The sequence below is a fragment of the Rhopalosiphum maidis genome, chromosome 3 (assembly GCF_003676215.2).
Source record: "Rhopalosiphum maidis isolate BTI-1 chromosome 3, ASM367621v3, whole genome shotgun sequence".
In the NCBI taxonomy this organism is placed as follows: Eukaryota; Metazoa; Arthropoda; class Insecta; order Hemiptera; family Aphididae; genus Rhopalosiphum; species Rhopalosiphum maidis.
Genome location: NC_040879.1, coordinates 27,529,992 through 27,549,560, shown reverse-complemented (window position 1 = coordinate 27,549,560; position 19,569 = coordinate 27,529,992). Strand labels below are relative to the sequence as shown.

At 29.6% G+C, this 19,569-nt stretch overlaps 1 protein-coding gene across 2 annotated transcripts in view; it reads left to right on the top strand.

The window, feature by feature from the left end:
* Positions 1-271: 271 nt before the first annotated feature.
* LOC113556305 (ribonucleoprotein PTB-binding 2-like) overlaps positions 272-19,569 on the top strand; it is a 30,476-nt gene continuing 11,178 nt past the window's right edge. For both annotated transcript variants that reach the window (XM_026961163.1, XM_026961162.1), the window contains exon 1: positions 272-854. In XM_026961163.1, the coding sequence (XP_026816964.1) occupies positions 579-854 (276 nt within the window). In that variant the 5' untranslated portion in view covers positions 272-578. The remainder of the gene's footprint in view (positions 855-19,569) is intronic.

The window sequence follows — 19,569 nt, the reverse complement described above, 5'->3', positions numbered from 1 at the left end:
CTTCACCGGCCGCCGAACATGTGCGTTCGGAGTGCGCGCGCCGAACGGCGGCGGCACATAACCATACACACGCGCGCGCGCGCACACACATTTACAAACTCGTGCGCACGCAACACACAGTCACTCGTACACACGTACAGATTTACACGTTCTCGCACGCACACATACACGTGAAATGTGCGGCGTGGGGTACTGCGCGTGCGTGGCCCGGTTCACCTCCTCTCCGACACCGCGCCGCCGCAACCGGCCAGGTATTTCATTGTCACTCGTCTTGGCGCTCTCGAACGTCGTCCGGTACCGTCGCCAACTCGAGAATATTATAACACCGACGACGACGACGACGACGACGACCGATGAAGACGACCGTTTCGATACAGTAAAATTATTGTTATAATAAATATTTTTCGAACGTTTAAACGACTGATTCTTTTCAACCACGTTCGCGTCAATCGCCTAACCATTACGTACTGCAACTACGACGAAGGCGATCAAAAAAATAAAAAACCGTTAAGTCACACGTTTTTTTCAAACGACGCGCAAAACATATCTGTGGTGACCGGTTCGTGTTGTACCACACGATGACGACGGAAACCGCCAAATCGGTGTTCACCGTCGAGGGACACCCGTGTTTCAAGTACAAGCTCAACGATCCAAAGGCGTTTTGGAACAGTGCTGGTGCCGGCGTCGGAATCTCCGGCAACCACCAAGTACTGCAGGCAACTGCATCTACCGAACGATTTTGGGAAGAAGAACCGGAAGAAGAGATTAAACGGAAAGTGCAAGATGCCAAAATCAAATTTCACAAGGACAGACAGCTGCAAGTCAAGCATTTGCCTAGAAACGTTAGCGAGGAGGTGAGTAATGTCGACCGCAGAGTAACATATTGAATTATAGTAGGTACTAAGTAGTAGTAGATAGTTTGGTAACTAGTAAGTACCTTTATAAAATATACTAAAGTAATTAGCAAGTAAGCAAGTTCTAGTAGTAGTCGTTACTTAGCAATAAATAGTTCGGCAACGTTTTTTTTGTGTTTTGTAATGATTATAATACGTATGTACAATAATTGCTTACAACCGAACGATATTTTATAATCTTCGACACCGGAAATAGAACCGGGAAATGCCCTGGGGTCATGTTTTTGTGTGCCCGCTAGGCGGTCCTTAAACGTTGGCCTTTAGATTCGGCCTCGTCTGTCCCGAAACTACGTCATCGTCTCTACAAAGATGATTTTCGACCTTAATCCTAACGTTTTTATAATAATCGCACCATTGTTTGTTGTGCGGCTGGATTGATGCACGACGGCCACGCGCACACCGAACCAAGATAATCGATCTAAATTTAATTGCGGCTTCCGACATAAATTGCAATTATGGGTTGACAATTTTACATTATCATTGACAGCTCATACGACAAGCTCGTATCGCATCGATTCGGATTTCCCCAAGTTAAAACTGGTTACGTATGTGTCATGTCGCGCGAATATTCTCATTGAAAGCAATCTCGTTATTATTATCATTATTATTGCAACGCATCGTTTTAACGTAAAATAGAGAATTGATTAATAGCTACAGGTACTACTTCCGACGATGCTAGTAATAATCGTATGTCTATTTAAACAAGGAGGTACCTTACTTATAAATATCCAACGACTAATATATAATATTATTTTCGCGTTAGTACGTTGTAACTTATGCTGCATGACGAGTTATTCGAATAATATTAATTTTAATAACGTACTCTGCGAAATTGTATTTTTAATTTTTGTTTTATACCGACTGCCGTTCTTACATATCCATTTTGCGAAAATGCCTTTTGTGATGTAAATTAACTGGGGTGGTATTATAAAATGTTTTGAGTATATTATGTTAAAAATTGTATACAGAGACCGTTGCGGATACGATACCGGAACGGGAGTGAGTCTCCCGTATTTTTTTAAATGGTGTATCCGTATTCAATCTGGTATCTAATTATTATCATTATTTAGTTAATACTATTTTCCATTTTAACTTTTATTTTTAAGAAAACAATTATGAATATGTAACATTTTTATCCTCCTTATTTTTTTTAGATGACTGGCGTAATTATTAAGTAGGTACCTATAATATACGAATACAAACTTCGACAATATTCGTGTTTATTTAACTAATTGCATTAGTATTAAAGATATTTTAAACAATAAAAACAAATTTTAAATTGTTAAAGATTGTTTTGTACGCATATGAAATAGAATTAAAAGCCGATTTAACAATTTATAATATTTAAATAATAAATATGTGTAATGTATATTTGTCTACACTTAATGTTTATTTACGATTATAAGAAACGTTGAAAAGATATTTAATATAGATTATTATATTCGTGTAAACGTTAGCTACTTTTATTTTATATATTATACAGGTATATTTACTAAAAAATATTATTAGTATTGATATTAAAAAAAAACAAAGAATGCTATGATTAAATATTGAATTAATGTATGAACCTTAAAATCAATTAATTTGTTCATATACACTAGAATAAATTAGGAAAAAAATGTATTCAACTCTGTTACCTTAGTAAAAAATATTCATATCATAAATATTTTTATGTTAATGCTTTAAAAAAATTAGCACATCTGAAATTATTTTTGAGTTAAAAATAATAATAATGTACCTATCTGATATATTAGTAAAACGTGTGATAAAACCAATCAACAGTATATTTATTATAAATTACAATTTTGCAGTTATCTGGTTACTACTAAAATTTATCGATCGTAAAATAATAAATGTGTACCTACACAAAAATATAAAATATTAGAGGATATCTGATCATGTTTTTTTTAAAGAAATTAAGATGTAAATGATATTTAATTATAAAGTGTTATATAATTGTGTATAACAATATAACAATATTTAACATCAATAAAAATAATATTTGTATCTTTTTATTACAAAATTTCCATTAAAGAATTTTATTTTAATAAATTTAAATTTTGAGAATAATGAAATGTCTTATTTAATGACTTATTTGTTCCCTGTATTAGTGAAAATTTGGGTGACTAGTTTTCTTACATTTCTGGAAAACTTGAATGTAGTGATGTATTTATTTTTGTTTCATTGTCATAAACGATTCGTATAAAACGAAAATGATCTATTATTAATTAGACTAAATTATATTATTTGACTTAATAATCATTCCTTAATAGCTATTTAGTTATATTTTTCTTTCTAATTTAAATACTATTTGTGTGATGCAATCGACAAATATAAAGTAATAGGTAATCACAATTTTACATTTTTAAATCGGTATATCCACTCGAGTTCGTATTTGCCACATTTACAATATTAAATGCTAATTACGTTTTAATTATTATTTTTAAATTATTATCTCATCAGAATTAGACTCGTTAGTTGTCACAATGCAATCTATTTTGTGCTACTTTTTTGGCAAGGTCTTCATAATATTTCATAAAGGAATATCTATTACGATTTGTTATGATTAATTTTTAAGATACATCTCTTATCAGTTTAATCACGCAGTATAATATGTAAGGTATTTTAGTTGTCATATTTTGGCATTATGATATTTTGTTATTTTGTTATTTTACTACGTTTTATTTTAATTTAAAATGTTATCTAATAGTATAAATAGTATGACCGCCTATTTAATTACATTTATTTATGATTTTTGATATTAAATAAATATTAATAAAAAGAAGTTCAAATTTAAAATTCAAAAAATATAACGAGTTTGTTGCCCTCTTTGTTTTGGCCTTGTATCTACTTCAAATTATTATACATGAAAAATATTTTTACCCAAATCACTACAAAATTACCGGTTATTACATCTTATTACTAACGCGTTGAATTTAGTTGACTGGATATTTTATTTACCCATCACTAGAATGAATTTTATAAAACATTAGCCATTTGATATCGATCAGATAATCAATGGCCCCGTCAATTTATTGAATATTTTAAAGTTGAAGTTCAATATTTTATTTAGGTTCGAATGTTAAGACATTACCTTACGCCTATACTATATTAAAAAATCTTAATAAATTAAAAATACACAATAATGTTCGAAGTAATGTAATTCAAACAACAAATTCAAGTTAATTGGAAAGATTCAATATTTTGAATTCTTTGGTTCTAAAATCGAGTAAAATGCTTTTAAACACTAAATTCATTCGTCATTTGTATATCATATTTAGGTACATATAATATTATGTGTATTGTATCTATATAATATGTAGGTGTACGGTCGTAGTGTAGGGTATTCAATATACTCAGCTCTATGAGAGAATTTAATTAATATATTACAAAAAAATCTGTTATATATAACTATATTATATTATATAATATTAGTAAATCACTTATTTTTTTTATTTTGTTAAAGACTATTATAAAAAATAATTCAATCACGTCGTTATTTTTTTCTCAAACTCAGCAATTGAGTCCCTGACCCTTCAATATTTATTTTATTTTACAGTAATTTTCTAGTACTGAGAAAATATTTTCTTCAATATTCACCCCTTGAGTAATTCGGATGTGCTTTTATTAGAACTGAATTCATGTATTCTGAGAAGGAATTAAGTCACAAATAAAATAGAATATTTTATTTCGTTGTTTATTTTCTATAAATTCAATTCATATACTTAACCTTTATGTATTCATGATGTAAAAAGTATAAAGCACACATAATTTATAAAAATAAATAATTGTAATTGAAATCAAATTATAATGATTATACCCGCTTAACTAGCATCTAAATGTCATTAAAAGCATATTTTTACTAATGAACGCTCTAATGAAACGAATCTTGGAATATTTGCAAAAAATGTCTGTTCAATGTGTAGTACCATGAAATGTATTTTTATCTTAATTAGCATACTTTAAAATAAACAACAAAAAAAGTATGTAAATGCTATAGTCCATATTATTTGTCTATGCTCTCTAATCATTAGGTACCTACTTGTTTTTGTTAAATCATTATTATAATATAAATTATTATTTGTCTAATAATTTTGTACAAAAGTAGTAACGATTCATTTATACATTTATAACCAGTTACTACAAGTTTCTCAAGTGCTTTATGACTCACGTTTCACAATTTCAATAAAATAAACGATGACGTGAATTCAATATAAAACCATGAACCCTGACCCGATACATGACAATTCGCGCATCGTACATACGCTACTTATAACAAACCTACATAATAATATATTTATTAAATATTATGTTACGCATGTTAACTATCCTGTTGTCCTGTTGATCATAGTTTATATCAATAAAATAATTGTTATACTAATATTAACTTATACATAATAAGCATCTAAAAAATATTAATAATTTCTATTTTTGTTATATATTTTTTGTGTACTACATATTAGTACCTAGGGTATGGGTTTATAATATACCCATTGCTTTGGATAATTTTATAAAATTTAAATTCAACATGGTTTTTAACGCGATCTTCGGACTTATATTTCATTTCGTCAGTAGGTGGGAGAGAAATTACGTGACTTGAAAACGTGATTACTTGATATTTTATTTGAAAACAAGGATGAAATTGAAGAGTTAGACCTTGATGGATTTAGGCATGTAATTTTTTGCGCTCTTGACAAATGTGTAAAACGAAAAGCCCGTTCTCTATTCCAAGGTAACTACGTGGTCAATGAGTGTATTTCGATTTTTGATTTTTAATTTACAAACCAAAGTATGAAGTAAAGAATACTAGGTATATTATGTTTTATTGTTTTTTCTACAATTTTTGAATTTGTAAAAAATATTATATAAAATGTATTTTATATTTTATAAATTTGATTCGCGTGGTTTAGTTTTCTTGAATTCTCAAGCGCCAAGCCTAATACTTATTTGTACCTAACTTAATTTTTTTTTTTAAATAAAGTATACGGCTTAATAGGAAATGTTCTTATTCTTATTCAATTCGGTGCAATTATTTAAATCGTAATGGCCCAATCTTTTCCATTGTTATTCCTGAAGACAGAAAAAGGAGGAGTTTGAACCCACAAGTTTTCTATTCATTATCATTTTTTCCTCGGTGCTAGTGAGTCGCATAACCCATATTCATAAATGTGCGTGGGCTTATAGATAATTATTTCATCTGATACTTGTTTAGACTTAGATGTGTGGGAAAAATACATAGTGCGTTTATTTCCTCTTATTTTAAAGGTTTTTTTTACTAAAATTACTTTTTTTATTATATGTAAATTAATACACACAATTATAACAGTTCGTCAAAACCGCTAACATGCAGTTTCAAAAAAAAAAAAAAATGTCTATTTACAGATTCAAAATAGCACACTATTTCAAGAATAAATTTACATTAGTAGATGAATAGATGATTTATAAAATAGTAAAAAAACAACATTAAATTGAAATAAATATTGTACAAATATAAGTTAGGATATTTGTCGGCTTGTCGCATTAGTAAAGAGCCATGTCTTTGTTGACAAATCCTAAGCAATTAAGAACTATTTTTCGTATTTTTTAATTGCACGAAACTGAGTCGGATAATTTAAAATTATTGATTAAAAGCTGATAAATTATTTAATCCACTCCCAAATTTTTATAAGTATTTTAATAAAGAGCCAAACTTCTCAAATCCAAAATCCAAATGCTACATTTATTTTATAATTTCGTGGACAGGATGCTGAGTATTTTTTGTTTTTTTGTTTAGGTATACTTGATTAAGATAGTTGTCATTTTATGTATACTAGTATATATAAATAACATTTATTTTATTTTATTTTTTTATTTTTACATATATGAAAAATATATAGCGTATATAAATACGCTTTTAATATTATATTAATTTTGGAAATTAATCATGTGGTTTTTATTATTATTTAACACAAATTAAATTATTCTTTGTGCAAAAAAAAATATACACAAATATAATTTAATATTTTTTATTATTTTATTTGTGTGTGCTTAATTATTTACATTTATTTAGCGTTTTGTAAAATTATATTAATCATTTCGTTATTGGCAAATGTGTTTGAACATAAAAAAACATGTTCATTTTCTTTTTATTTCAGATATATAAATAAATAATAGTATACGCATATGAAAAGTCTTTAATATATTGTAACGTTATGGCTTTGGTCGTCCATGGTGTAAGTAATCACTAAAAATTATAACTACTGCTTTCGCACAACACACGAATCTATGTATAGAAACTAATTATAATGTTGTTCTTTCTTGTTTATCTCTCATTAATGGTAAAATTAACATCTTTATTATGATCATTGCTAATTATAAAAGAATTATAAATATAAATATTATACACAATTATTTAAATAATTGATTATTATTACTAAATAATATCAGGTATTGAGTAATATAGTTTGAACTTGGAAGTCAATGAATGGCGATGGTTGATGATAATTTTGTATCAACGCAATGGAGTAAATATAATGAAGTCGATTAAAACCACGATTTATTGTAATACATATAATACATTTGAAAGTCGCTCATATGTGACGGTACCACCGTCCCTTATACTATTCCCGTGCATTTTAAACTATAATAGTCTCAAACTCTCATGTATAAAATAGGAAAGAGAATTGAAATCGTTTACACACAACACACTTTATATTTCTCATATATTTTATAGGCAATATATTGTTGACCTGAGTATTCATGTACTGGAGGTTCAGGAGATATTTTACTAGATATTTTCGGTTTGTTATCTTCCGACGGCCGAAACGCCCGAAATCAACGATGTTATTTTAAAATTACTGATAAATAAAAATAATAGTGCCTATAATACCACCAAAAAACGTAATAATATATAATTTTACATTAGATCATACCTTAAATTAAATTTTATTTGGTCATTTAAAAATATATCCAAACGTTTTTTAACTGAAATTGTAATCAACGCTTACCTTGCTTATTATGCATGTCACGCCATTGGATTAATATATAATATATTAACTCCAATAGGTTTGGCAATACATAGATAACTATTATATAGTTTTTTACATTATTCTACTGTTAAATTTTTGGCCGTTCCGAAGAAATATCATTTCCGCGGCGTTATGATAATATCGGATACAAATGATACGAAACTTTCAATACTAATACCACGTGTTTGCACCGCGTCTCGCCTTCACAAGGTTACCTATCGTAATAATTATTATATTATTGTAATACAACATACGGTATACCCGTATGGTATGACGCGCGCATAATATTATTATAATACTATAAACAATTTTTATAATATTTGTGTAATAATCTCGTAGCCGTAACGGTGTTTTCTTCGTTGCACAAATAAACGACTATGTATACGAACGCACACAATAAATATAAAAAATTATCTTATTATCATATTGTGTGTGAGCGTACGTCTAAATGTGTAATATTACTTGGAAAATTCATTTTTAAAAAGAAAACAATTATTGTTCTTTTATATACTGTATCCGTCGAACATATGGGTAATGCAGCAAACCTATGTATCAGATTTTTATTACAGTTTATATTTTATAGTTAATAAATATTAGGGCAAATTTATTAATCATCGAAGTATAGTGATTTTTTTCAAATTTTTATTTTATAACGAGTTAATAAATACTTAATCAGTAATTTTTTAAATTCATATAACTTGCTTTAACAGTTATATTCCACTCTTTCAATTCAATAACGAGTAAATTTTAATTAATATTAACTTGTGTTTATGTATATAAAAAAACTAGTAACAATCCGGTTCGTAAATTTTCAGTTGCTCGTGTGTTGGTCTCTGTTTTACTAACGTATAAAGGTAAATTTAAAGTTTAAATGAAATTTTGTTATTCTTAATATTAGAATAAATTGACTTATCATTAATTTTAAAAATAATAATATCATCTAATGACCCTCGTGAGGTTTCTTTTTACATTTTAATTTTGAAAATTGTAAAATTTTAAAACGCCGTCACAAGTCGTGAAAATCGGTGTTTTTTGTTTTGTTTTTTTTCTACTGCTCTCCCCTCCCCTTTTAACTCAAGTAACGTTCTACCGCCGACCATGATATTATCATACACACACACAACATCGTTTTAATAATATTATGCCTACTGTAACAATAATAATATCGACGACGCTCGCACAATAGGCGCGCATCGCCCCCGCCGCCGTTACACCTGTTGCACCGACGACGACCGACTACGCGAGGTGTAACGAAATACTACTCGAGGCGCATCGGCGGTGGGTTCAACCGTGTATAAAACGCGGACGGGTAAAAAAGACCGTGTCGGTCGACGGGGGGGGGGGGAGTTTGGTCGCTACCGTCGAAAAAAAAAATATTAATTTTTTTTCTTTTCGGAGAGAAAAAAATAATATTATTATATTTAACGCGTTTCTTATGGTCCGTTGACGGCGGCGGCGGCCGGTTACTACACTCTTGCTCGGCGGTTATACTATAATATAATAATAATATTATTATTATTATAGTCATAGTCGGACGGTGGCGGCGGCGGTGGTGGTAGTAGCCAACCTGCTGATGCGGCGACCGAAGAACAACGGCGGCGGCGGCGGCGGCGGAACCTTGAAACCGTCGCCGGTCAATGGCACCGGTCCGCCAAGTTCAGTACCACGGGCACTACACTTGCGTGTCCGCCACTGCCGGTTGTTAATATTCTGCGCGTGCGTGCGAGTGTAAGCAACTAGGAATAGTAGTGGTAATAGTATTGATAGTAATAGTAATAGTTGTTGTTGTTGTTGTTGCGCTATTTGTGCGTTATAATGGACGGTCGTGCAAAGAATACCTCCCCCTCCCCATTTGCCGCGCGTTGAAGCTGCCGCCGACGGAGGAAAAGCCTCTTTGCTCCCTACCCCTCCTCGGACGCCGCTCACGATTTCCCTACGACCCCGGCTGGTAGGTACAGATAACCGCCGCCGTGTCGTATTTGTATATTGTGTGCGGCGCAGCGCAATATGACATCGGCACACGGTTTTCAGCCGTTACGGTCGACGACGCGCTGAAATTGTAGATGGCCTTGTTTCGTCTTTTCTCGTCGATGTCCACCAACCGAATTCGGCTCCTGGGTTGACTTTGGTCGTCTCCCCACCAACAAAAATAAAATTAACCAAATACTTTGACTGTGTTTTATTTGCACACACGAAACATGTTTAGACCATAAATCGGTGTATAATCCGTAGATCGTTGTGTAGGAAAAATAAACGCGGATTAGGAATCGTATGAAGCGAGACAAGTCTTATTAGTTATTTTATATAATATCGAAATAAATTATATTATACGTTGTATAAATATTCAGCTTTGATTTCATTACTCAAATTATCATTAAAATTATTATTTTATGAAAATAACTAATATAAATAAATAAAGGTAATTTCGTAAGAAATAATTTTAGTCAAGTTTTACGTCCCCCCTTGGAGATTGAAAGAACTAGTTACGTCTAGGAGGAGATGTAACCCCGATCAATTTTCTCGTTCAGTAGTGTTCCGATCTCGGTTTAGTACTGCGATTAATAAAACCACATTACTATTATAAACAATAGGTATTCCTGCAATAGAAAAGGGGGTTTGCCGTATACATATTTTTGTTTCTTGTAATCGACTGGAAGAAAATTACATTTTATTCTTGTTGTGTATGGTGTCGTTGCACTTCCGGTTATCTAGGTGTATCGGCCAAACCAGTTTGACACGTGTAAAAATATGCAACTTATCGTTCCCACAACCTTGCCGATTGAACAGTGGAGTATTATGCGAAACCACTAATTTGTTTGATTGGTTAAATACTTTTTCATAGGAATATTAATATACAACGATGATTCCCATGTCTTCAATATATCGTCATATTGTTTTATGATAATAACTCAAAACTTTATGCTCGTGTGCGCGCGTTTGTACGTTCTCGCCATTTGGTTTGCTATGCTATTAATACATTATTATTTATTATATACTCGTAGTTGTTTATGATCGTTTTCTTCCTGTGATAATATACAGTTCAATGTAATTGCTTTTCTTGTTTCTATAATAGTAGCTCCAAGTTGTTGGGGTCCAACGAACGTCACTGTTTAGTTTACCGCGATACTATATAGAACAATAGTTTTTGAAATTTTCTACGATTATACTGTGATTAAAGATCGATTTTTTATGTATATTTATATCGGCGTAATAATTATAAAAAACTAGGCATCTACTTATCAAAATAGAGCGTTTATTTCGATGTGACTAATCTGTCTTGGTTTTTTCTTTAAATGTTATTGTCATATTAATGATGTCCATCGTTGCATTATAGTCCATGAAAAAGTAACTTATTGTTCTAAATTCAATCAGAGATCTTTTTTAGGTTAATGGGACTTGCAGGAAATAAATGACTTTTCTTTGTGCCATATACATACTACACACGGAAAGTATACTAAAGTTTTGCGCGTGTTTATCATATTGTATTAATTACTCGGCGTGTGTCAATGTACGTCAATGACCTACCGCGGAGGCCACGGGTTGTCCAAAATATATTATTATTATTTGCTTCTTTTGTCCCGAGGCTCAAATTGACCTATAAAATGTTGAGCATAACTAACGGAGGCGAGACTAAATGGTTCACATATGACACACGCAGTATATAATACACCACTTCAACTTATTATAGTATTTTAAAGCGCATATAATATTAATATTACCATTTTATTAAAAAAAAAAATAACTGCACTTATAAATGACTTATTAGTTATTTCTCGACATTGTTTACGCCCCTTTCATTTGATTTAATGTAAAATCCAAGTACGATTTTTTTTTTATTCTGTTTACGATTTTCTCTGTGTTGTACTATTTTTTTTAAAGTTATCTATAAAAATGCATAAAAGAATAATATTATACTTCATGCCGTTAGTATTTTTGTTTTATTTTTTTTTTCATTTAAATGCGTTTATTATATTATAATATTATAAGATAATAATGTGCTGATTTAGAACTGATAAGTTTTACTTATAGCCGTTGTCATAAGTTGTATTTTTGTGTAAGAATAATAATTATGTTGCACTTGAATTTGGTTTATCTTTAAACGTTCATTACACAATATAAATTATAATATTATTAAATTTAATAATAGTACACGATTTAAAATCTAAACGCAAGGTACAACAGGTACTGATAATCGAAATAGATTTATATGCCTTGCATAATATAAACTTATAATATACTTATATACTAGGTTATATATGTAGGCATTGTTTTCATTAGTTCACATATAGTTAGATTTTCATGACGTTTGATTTTATTTTTACTATGTAACTATGCTAATTTTGTTGCTAATTGTTTTATATTTTTATTCAAATATATGACATTTATTGTATCATTATCAGTTGATCAATAAATTTTTGAATTAGACGTTTTCTTGTCATAAAAACTTGATATTTAAATTAACTGCAGAGCTTATGTAGCCTTAAAACGCAATGAATCATCTTAATGGTATTTTTTGGGACTTATTAAATTAATACAGTCAAAACCAGTTCTTAAACAACAATAATAAACCCCCATTTATACAGCTTTTCCTTTCTTATTAGATTTTTTTTTATTATTTATTTTTCAAATTCCAAACCCTTGCATAATAAATCTGGCACTCGCGCAAAATAAAAACATCAGAGATTATTAATATACGAACAAACGCGTAGTTATCTATCACCTTATAACGAAAGTAGTTTAATATTATTATATCAATTCATATAATATTTTATGCTTGAGTGGCTAGGCAAAGGGGCTGTATTTCAGAATTATATCTAGTTGTCCCGACAAATGGTCTTAAATTTAGAGACATTAGCTAAATGTGTTATAACTCCTTAACTTCCTAACCTTAAATAACAAAAAATAATATATGTATCTGTCTCACTTAAAAAAAAATTAATTAATAGGATGCTGTATTCCTAATTTGTGTTTTAGTTTAGATCTTGTTTATTAATTTATTAATTATTGTTTATTAATATCACAAAATAAATAATAAATATTTTATTAATTTTTAAAATAATATCAATATAACTCATAATAATATATATCATTTTTAAAATTTCAATTAATTTTGCGTATTTTTCTTTTAACTTTAATTCGTACTATGTTCAATTAGAGCCATGATTAAACAGTCAAATGACTTAAAATTCGGCCTATCCAAATCGGATGTTAAAAATACGTCTTACCATTGAAAAAAATGGTTTTTGTATTTCGTAAGTGATATAATGAAAAGAAGGTCAACGTTTGAAAATCGACAAAAAGTATGTACTTACCGCTTGCCGCAGTATTCCTTATCTCATCCTGAAAACGCCATATTCATCTGAAGTCATTATATAGACAGAAATATTTCTTGTTGCAATATTTAAAATGAATAAAACAAGGAAACGTGCTGTATATAAGATATAATATTTATTTATAACTATTATACATTATCATGTTCTATTTTCATTTAGTAATTTCTTGTTGGGTTTAAAAATTACTTTTAAATAATTTTTTTTTTTACAATACCGTGTTATTAATTATTTTTTCGTTCAGTGATTACTAATACCTAATATTATTAATTGTTTTATATAGTTTCAAATTACCGTTATTACAATGCTGAAACGCACGTACGAATTCGTATTGAAATCGTTTTGAATGTATGTTTTTTTCACGTATCATCCTTCCAAATCTGTTGAGACGTTGGGAGTACTGTTTGGTAGGTATGTTGTAAGGACTAGTGTGTCGATCGGATTTCGATAGTATAATAATAATAACAACAATAATAATATAATAATAATGGCGAGTGGTGTCCATCCATTGTGTCTTGTATTTTTGTACAATTTTTTTTCAAAAAAAATGTTATCATATTTTCTTCTTTTGGTCGAATCGGTCGACGACATGCACGTCGTCGCTACTCGCTTATGGTGTTTCAACGCGACCGTGCGAATTCGCCATGAAAAAAATCATGTATTAAATAATCACGGTCCAGAGAACGCGTCTAAATGACATATTATTAACCATACTATGTCATATTCGTTCCATTATTATTATTAATGTGTGTGCACACGATAATATATTATATCAAATATATATAAATCGACATCAGAATATAATCATCGTTCGTATACCGTTGGTTCGTTCACCCGGACGGCCGGACTGCTCAGTATAATAATAATATAATGTTGTATTGCTATTATTACTATTGTTATTATATATCTGGTAAAGAAATCGTTCGAGGAATCGGTTCATCGTCGTTCCGACGGTGTACGACACGCAGTCGGCCAGTTGACCCAGAGCGAATAGTCTGCGTCGATAGCGGCAAATAGTGGTGGTCGCCAAATAACGGTTTTGTCATTTATGCGTGTGGTTTGGGCTAGATAGTACATAAATACATAATATAATATTATATACCCATTTACCATTATACCATATTATATATTATAGTATATACCAGGTATGTTATAATGGTTAAATTTTTAAATCTACCGAACGGTACTGCAGTAGAAAACCGACCTGTAAACGCTGTTTATAACCCAGTTAACGAAAACTAAAAAATACCTTATTAATCGTCTGTATCTACGATAAAGAATATTACATATTAAATTGTGATAGGAGAAGTAACAAAGGAATGCTTAGCTCGAAAAACACTATACGTTGTAACAGTAAATAATTAAGTCATGAGGACGTCCTCGTCTTGGACGGCGTTAGAGTGGTTAGGACCACCACCACCACTTCAACACCGTCGAGACGATAGTGCATTGAACCCGTTGACTTCTTAAGAATTGACTTCAAGAAACTTTCAGCCAAGTATACATATATAACGAAATCTTTGAGTTTAGGAATTTCGAGGTTTTTCAGTCTTTGTGTATATTTAGTTTTCTTGCTAACTATAGATCATCATTTATTATAGTGTTATACTGTTATTCTTAAGGTTATATTTTAAAATGTTTGCAATTTATTCAAGTGAGTTTGTGTACATTTGTCCCAAATAGGACAATGTAAGCAGTGGGCGCAGTATTTGCTTATAAATTACCTGTCCGTAATACGTAAAAGTATATTCTATTAATACTATTATAATACTTATTATTATATTATTTAAAGTTACTCCAGAATGGTCTAATATGTGTGTTTCGCTAATGATTAATTTAACTACGCACTCGACCACGCATTAATAATAATATTATTTTATTGTCTTGTCGATCGCTTAGACAATGTCGTTAACATTACAATTCTCATTGGAATTGCTATTAAACATTAAATCGTAATATTTCAATGTAACCGATTACCGATTTATAGCTTCGAATATTATTACAATTTTATTGATTATAAATTATTTATAACTATTTTGTATGATGGATGTTCTATATACTTGGGGTGAATTTCAAAGTCGATGAATTAAGAAAAACTATCATAGATTATGATAAAAATGCAATATAATATATACCAATTTTAAATATACATATTTAAACCCGCGATGTGCGCGTATTTGCTTTAAGTATTATAATTGTATTGACTAACGTAGTGAATCGATAATTGGTTAATTTAATTCTGCGTTCTGTTATTTTTTTATATTTCGTTGCGTCAACTAATAATAATATTTATTATTAATATATTATACTTAATACTACTGTATTTATTAACCGGTAAATGATTGGTAACTTAGTCAAAAAAATTCCTCGGTAAAGCTGATGCGAGTGATATTAGTTTTCACCGCCTTTATTTGAATTTTGTGGTTAATTAAACAATGTTTGTTAAAAAAATTAAAATGTAAAAACTTTTGAAGTTGAATATTGATTTTAAATACACGTTTTATTAAATGGACCTTTTAATAAATTTCATTTTATAACCCAATTGTTAATACAATGAAGACATTTATTGACAGTTCTCAGAGAAGTATATCACTTCAATTAATTTTTTTTTTTTTTTTGCTTCCTACCTATAACTATTTACATATTATATTCCCTGTACATTACTGATTATAGTTCGAATAATCAAATTTACCGCTTTGCTTACGTTCGCCCATCTTTCTTTTCTTAATTTTATTCAGTTCTATTTCACTTCTACTTACTTATCAGTTGTTTACTTATGTATTACTGTACTTAAGCCTAGCCCGTATTTATCAAAAACAACGTTTATTTATAAATTGCTTGATGTGTAGATTAAAAAAAAAAAATCTAGTAAATTAGCTATTACCTAAGTATACCTTTAAAAATCAAATTTACAGTCGATAAAAAAAATAATTCCCAATTTATTTAAATTGTCTTTAGTTAATCACAATATCAACTAAAATCAAACATTAAAAAAACAAGTGACTTTTCTGTGGGTAGAACTTCTTTCAGTGGGGTTTTTGATTTGTTTTGATAGTTTGATTCGAATGATTTCCAAATAAAATAAAATATACTCGACCGATGTAAATTCGGAAATCAACTTATTTATAATACATCTTGTGTCGAATCGCCATTGGTTTTTTTCGCATGTTATTTTTTTTCGGTTGTGGTCTGTACGTGCTAAACGCTCGAATATCGTACCGGCTGAACCAAAAATTCATAATATAATATAATACGATAAAAATCGAACATGAACACGTTTTTGCGCGTATTACACAGTCGTGTAGCATTCGATTGAAATAACGATAAAAAAAAACCATCAGAATTTCGACCGAACAATAATCCGTATTCTTACCTTTACGGTTTTGAACAATAACTTACTTGTACAAAATAGGTAATATGTTATAAATTTTGTATTTCTTATATAAATACATAACAAAGTGGTAACAATGTGACATGTATTATATTTTACTTTATATAAAATATAATAATATTATACATAATATAAATCGTCCCGTTCGTCTGAAGATGCAAGTCACGAAGAGTTAGGCACGTACGTCGTTCATCTGAGGATGGATAGGAGTAATACGATTATACAAGAATAATAATCACAAGTCTTTTGATATTATACGTTTTAGCTATAGGTCTGCGATGGTGTATAATTTATTACATAAAGAAAAACATGAAAAGCGCTGCGTGTGTTCAGATATTGCGATTTCTGGGAACAACCCCGATTTTAAGTGTTACCCCCATGGCGATTGTATAGTGTGCTATGGGTTGGTAAATCGCATCGGTGACTGCACCTCATTGTCGCTGCACCGACCTCACACACCTGATTCTTCCTGCAGTCTTGTAGGTCACAACGACGTCTGGACGGCGCCTGACATTCGGTTTCTGCCACTTTTCTAGACTCGAAATATTATCGTGTGCGCGTTTGTTCATCGATATTGAATAAGTTCAATAACGAATCACTCACTTTTACAACAAAACACAACATATCGATACATTTTGAGATATTTACTGAATTCAGGATATAATTTTTTAATTTTAAACAACTTTTCAAAGCAAAATAGCCATATTATTTACTTTATGATATAATTGTATTACGTTTTTTTAACTAATTCAGTAATCATATGAAAGTCAAAATGCATTATTATTGTATTTCAATTTGTGGAAATCTTACGTTAAGTTTGATTTTTGTGTAATGTGTATTTAAATAATCATCAATATATTTTATAACTTAAGGATTTCAGAGAGAATTTAATTTAAAATACATTAGAAACAAATTCTTTATAATATTTTAGTTTTAAACTAATCGATTTTTTTCAAAACTATACGTTTTGAGTTGAATTGGTGTGCGAAGTTATAGCCCGATTTTCGGATTTTTTGTTCAGCTTATACTGTATGTTACTACTTACTACAGGTATTCGGTTAATATTGCTATCAAAAGAATAGGACAATTTCTGCCACACGAACGGTATATATTTAAAAAATAAAAAATAAATAAAGGAATTCCAAACTGATAGTTTTAAATGTTAATAAGACCTATTACAATTTTTAAAACAAATTAATTTTATTATACAGTTAATATAACTGCTACTTTTGTACTACTATGAAAAATGTTGTAATAATAATTCAATATAATTAATTGATAAAAATGACATTTGTTTTTGGTATGTTCAAATCACCAAATCGGTTTCTCATCATGCTTACCATTATTATTTAACACTGAATAAATAGAACGTGTGTCTAGCGTGTTTCTCATAGTGTCGTCGTTAGTTTTCATCTTTTTCATTAATTGTATTTTTTTTAAATACGATAAAAGAGAAAATAAAACGGCGTGTACACTCTAATTAACAATATTCTTTTTTTGCTTAAATAAGTACTGATATTGTTTATGTTTTTAATACGTTTTTTTCTTCCTCGAAACATCGAACCATGTGGAAAAACTGAGTACATATAACTTCATTAATAATATACCGAATGCAAAATAATATTTATACTTTTACTTATGTTAAGTATATATTGGGGTATATATCATATGGTACTTTTCTTATTGATAATTTTGATAATTTGAAATGTATAGTTGAATATTTAAATTACACCACGAACTCTCGTTTCCTTCACAAGCCATCATAGATCCTGAAGATTAACCTTTTTTATATTTATTTTAATATTTTAGTCTTGATACTAATTTCAATATTTTGTATTGAAATATTGTATCATTGTAAATAATAAAACTAATTTGTATTACTAAGAAATGACAATAAATATTATTATTATTATGTTCTATATTAAAACCTCTCGAATGATTGGTGTAGTTAACTCGTAAGTATTTAATTTAAATGTTTAAATATCATTTACAAAACGTATTATTTTTAACTTGTTTTTACCAACACGTATTATGCTTGACTTTTTTTTATGTACATCGCAAATGTGTCAAAAAGTATAACAACGAATCCGTAGTATCGAATTGCAGCAAAGTAAGATGTTATATCATTATTATCGCATGATACATCATTTATACATTATATTTTTATAATGAAAAAAAAATAATAATTTGTAGATAATATTATGGAAGTAAGAAAAAAAATGCAAACGTCGTGTCCCGGAATTCTGCGCGTGTATTTAAGATAAAGAATACGATAAGAATACAGTAAACGACAAAGTAACGCGCTGCAAAATATTATAATTGAACAATATTATAATATTGTCACGGCGCAACATAGTAATATCATGTTTAGTTATAAACTAAATGCGCTAACGGGTCACGAGGGATGGGTTTCACGCGTTCGTTTTAAATATTACGATTTATTTCTATAGCGACACTTATCGTAATGCATAATGTGTAACAATAATAATAACTATTATTATTATGCATTTATGCTACTCGTGTCCAGTGATATATCTAAAAATTGATGATATTTTCTTTTTTCCACTTTTCCAGTCTCATCTGATGATCCACAACGGTCGACAGCCTTGTAGATGAGTGTATATTATACTTTATCCTTGAACACAATTTTTTTGTTTTTAATCCGGCCGAATACCGTTAATTCACCTTAATAGTATCCAGATTCAAACTATCGATTTGACACATCAGCTCTATGATCGTCATTCTTGTATATTTTTTTTAAAAAAACTCGACATTCTTTAGCATGCGTCTTATCGTCGTCACTCGTACACGATAATAATATATGTAATATTAAATCACGTAACCTAATGTTTGTAGCGTATAATATCGTATACTAATTTTATGTACCTATAAGTTATAACAGTATATACCTAACCTGTATTATATAT